Source organism: Bison bison, unplaced genomic scaffold, assembly GCF_000754665.1.
Source record: "Bison bison bison isolate TAMUID 2011002044 unplaced genomic scaffold, Bison_UMD1.0 scf7180017864263, whole genome shotgun sequence".
In the NCBI taxonomy this organism is placed as follows: domain Eukaryota; kingdom Metazoa; phylum Chordata; class Mammalia; order Artiodactyla; family Bovidae; genus Bison; species Bison bison.
The window spans coordinates 6,990,674-6,994,390 of NW_011494835.1; the positions used below are offsets into that span (position 1 = coordinate 6,990,674).

The window sequence follows — 3,717 nt, forward strand, 5'->3', positions numbered from 1 at the left end:
AAAATGTTTTTAGGCTGACACTTGACAAATGAGACGCAGAACTGCATCCAAGTTGCTTTAGAGAGAATAAATGCATCTTCTGTGCAGGTCATGTGTGTCCTAGAAAGGCAGGGGATGGAGCTGCTGCAATTCAGGGGTTAGTTTGCAGAGCTGATAGATTCCAGAGCCCGGAGGAAAATAGGGACCGAAGAACAAAAATGCATGACATGTCTTCCATTTAACCATCACCTTATCTGTTTGTCTATATCAAAAATACAAACATTAAGAATCTACCTAACTATTCAAATAATCCTTTTAAAAACAATTTTAAAATGAAGGCAATAAAATCAGCCCCTTTTTATCTACCAACTGCATTAAATCATTTTGTTTTTAGGGAGCATTTGAAAAACTGAATTAATTAGAAGTTTAGGGGTAGCTGGATTCCAAGGTAGCACAGTAGTAAAGAATCTGCCTGCCAATGTAGGTGATGCAAGAGACATAGGTTAGACCGATCCTTGAGTCATGAAGATTGCTTGGAGTAATATATGGCAACCTGCTCCAGTATTCTTGCCTGGAAAATTCCAAGGACAGAAGAGTCTGGTGGGCTACAGTCCATGGAGTTGCAAAGAGTCAGACATCACTGAGCCTCCACATTCTACTTGGAGGTAGATTCTACCTAACCAGTAGCTTATAGGTTCAAAGAAGAAGTTTCACTTTATTCAGAATTCCGCCAGAGACAAGAAGTCATTTTCAAGTTTTCTCAGATCCTATGACCAACGAGAAGTGTATCAGGATTGTCTTAGAGGGACAAGAGCTCAAGTCCATTATTAAATTCTCAGGGATTTTGTAAGCTTGTTGTTAAACCTTTGGCAGCTTGAAAATGCCCATGGTCAGAGTATTTATACCTGGGAAACAGGGCCATCCATCAGCCAGGTGATATATTAACCCAACACTGAGTATTAAAAAAAAAAATGCTCTTGTGGTTTCTTATCAGGATGATGAAAATGTTATAAAATTGGTTTATGGTGATGGTTGTAGCACTCTTTAAAGCCACTACAAATTATTGAACTGTACACTAGAAATGAGTGGATTCTATTATCTATTAAATACGTCTGTAAAAAACTGGTAAACAAAATGCTCCCAAACCCACAAATGAAATATCAGTATCTATTTATTCATGGCTTTAAGATTCCTCGTGTACATACTCAACAAATGAAAAACAAGGGCACATTGACTCAGTGCTTCTGACGGATTTCTGTTCTGTGCAGGGATTCTCAACTTCAGTCTCCCTCTGGAATCACTTGGAAACTCTACAAAGAAAATGCTTGCCTCCCAAGACACTGATGTCATTTGTCTGGTGGGTGGCGTGGGCAGGGAATTTTTTTAAACTCCTTAGGTTATTCTAGTTCATGGCCAAGGTTAAGAAACACAACTGTAGAGCAATTTCCCTAGACAACTGTGGCTGGCCTGTTGTTGCAGAAACCATCCTCCAATGTTAAAGACATATCCGGGCCTCCTGAAATAGAGAGGTCTGGACATAAAAGCACCTTTTGGGGGTAATAGGGCGTCGCAGTGGATGTCCATCTCCACATGTAGAGGAAAGACACCTGTTTCCTTGTGGGTTTTACCTGTAGTCATTTCCTGCTATGGGCACTAAGGTGAGGAGAAGAGACAGCATTAGCTCATCTTTGTCATTGAAGTGAGTGCCAAGGGCACTCAATCACAGAGCCTCGGTTCAAGGATTGGTGAATTAAGGGAGTAGAGCTGAGTATTTCCTTTGTCTCTTCTCCTTTGGGGCTTCCTACCGGTTGTGGGCTGGGAATCTAGATAACCCATCGCGTAAAGAATGATAGTTTAATAAGTTAATAAAGATCTAAGTGAGAGCCCAGCTTCCCGCTTTCGTGCCTCGGCTTTGTGATGACTGTTTTGGATGCTCAGGGGGCATTTTACCTCTGCTGTTTGGGGATTTGGTCCAGGAGGCTAGAAGCTCTGACTTCTGGTCCTGGAGCTCTGACTCCACTCCCCTTAAGGGGAGTTTCCTTTACTGAAAAGTCTAGCTGTTATGTCTGATTTACCTTATGAAGGTAGAGTTCAATTCTGAGACCTCAAGTTTAAAATCTATTAATAAAGACAGGACTTGTTGAGAACTCTTATAGTAATACAACTCCAAAAGATACACTCTCTGTAGTCTTCATGGAGAGAGAGTTCATCCCTACTTTAGTTTTTCTCTGATTAAGAACACAGACCTGGCAGATTGGAAACCTGACTCGTAATTGATTGGTAACCGCTGGAACTTATTCAGTCCCTTTGGTGCTTGTTTCCTTCCTTTGATAGATGGAGATGAGTGAAGGTCCTCTGTCCTTGGGTGTTTGTGAAGATCAGAGCTGTTTAGTAGGATAGCAGGTGCAGGGCTTACCTCTCTGGAATCACAGGTGTCAAAACCAGCCTCGCCAGTCTATTCCTGGTGCATCCGGGGAAAGGAGCAGTTTCTCTAGGAAATCCCCCGCCCTTCTCTTGTGCAATACTTGCTTCTTTTATTGAGTATCCTGATGAACTGTCTTATCTGGTCCCTTTCTAAAGACAGGACTATGATGACTTCACCTACTTAAATGTACAGCCTGTTTGGAGCAGAAAGTTTATCCCCTTCCTGACTTGTTAGTATTTGAAAGGCTCAAAGTTGACCTTCCAGACATGCATGCATACAAGAGGTCACAAGTGCAGTGTTGGGAGAAAGAAACATATATGGGACACGGCTGCACACACTTCCTCATTCTTTCTCTTTTGAAAAAGTCCCTCTCCCTTACAGCAGGGTCTAGGCTTTCTGTTTATTTCACAGCTTGGAGCTCAGAACTGTTTAACAGTACATTTATTTATAAACCAGATCAATAACAGCAAGGAAACCCAGCAACATCAGTGACCCTAGCCCAATTCTGTCCGTAATCTCAAAGAATTTCCAGTATTTTATTTTTGTCCCATTTTCTCCACCTATTTATTTTTAGATCTACAAAGATGATATGTGCTTTCACAGTGGAATTGGCCCCACACAGAGATGAGTATCTACTGTCCTTTGAGTAAAAAGGATAGAAGATTGAGACTCAGAAAGAGACAGTACTAAGGATAATCACTCATCAAGCTGAGCATTCAGGTAGGAGCAGTGAGTTAAGGTTCACCCAAGAAGCTCTTGGAGCAGGGGACCTGCCCTCTTACCCCAAGTCCTGGAGCAGCTCCACTTCTCCATCCGACCTGCTCCACAGATCTGAAGGATCCTGGGTGCTCATCTTCCCTTCTAGAGATTCTGCTCTGCCCATTCACACCCCTCACGTCCACAAAGCCCCTGCCAAGGTGCTCTGGGTAAGAGGCAGAGAGGGACGGCTCTGCTGTTCCTCACAGTCTCCCCTCCTTAGTAAGACTCAAGCCGGCTGTAGCTGCAAGTCTCCAACCAGCAAGGAAGTGAAACTTGGTTACTCCTCCCACTGACACTCACCACCCCAGCCCCAAAGCACTGGCAGGAGTGTTGTGTCAGTCAGGAAACATGCAAAGTTAGGTAGCCACCCCTGAGGACACCCACACTGCCTCACGCAACACGCAGTTACTGTCAAAGTGCTGGGAGCAGGAGCTCCGCCCATGGCAAAGGTCATGAGGAAGGAGGCTCGGCATACGCAAAGGCGGGATCGAGCCTCAGGAGTCCCCCTGGAAATTCTCGAACATCTACCCCCAAAACCAGAGTCTGCCTACTTT

The 3,717-nt window shown here is 43.7% G+C and overlaps 1 protein-coding gene across 2 annotated transcripts in view; it reads right to left on the reverse strand.

The window, feature by feature from the left end:
• DAPP1 (dual adaptor of phosphotyrosine and 3-phosphoinositides) overlaps nt 1-3,537 on the reverse strand; it is a 57,517-nt gene extending 53,980 nt beyond the window's left edge. The window contains exon 1 of one of the 2 annotated variants that reach the window (XM_010848300.1): nt 3,187-3,537. In XM_010848300.1, coding sequence (XP_010846602.1) covers nt 3,187-3,287 — 101 coding nt within the window. In that variant the 5' untranslated portion in view covers nt 3,288-3,537. The remainder of the gene's footprint in view (nt 1-3,186) is intronic. The other variant, XM_010848301.1, reaches the window with a different exon arrangement.
• Nucleotides 3,538-3,717: the final 180 nt, after the last annotated feature.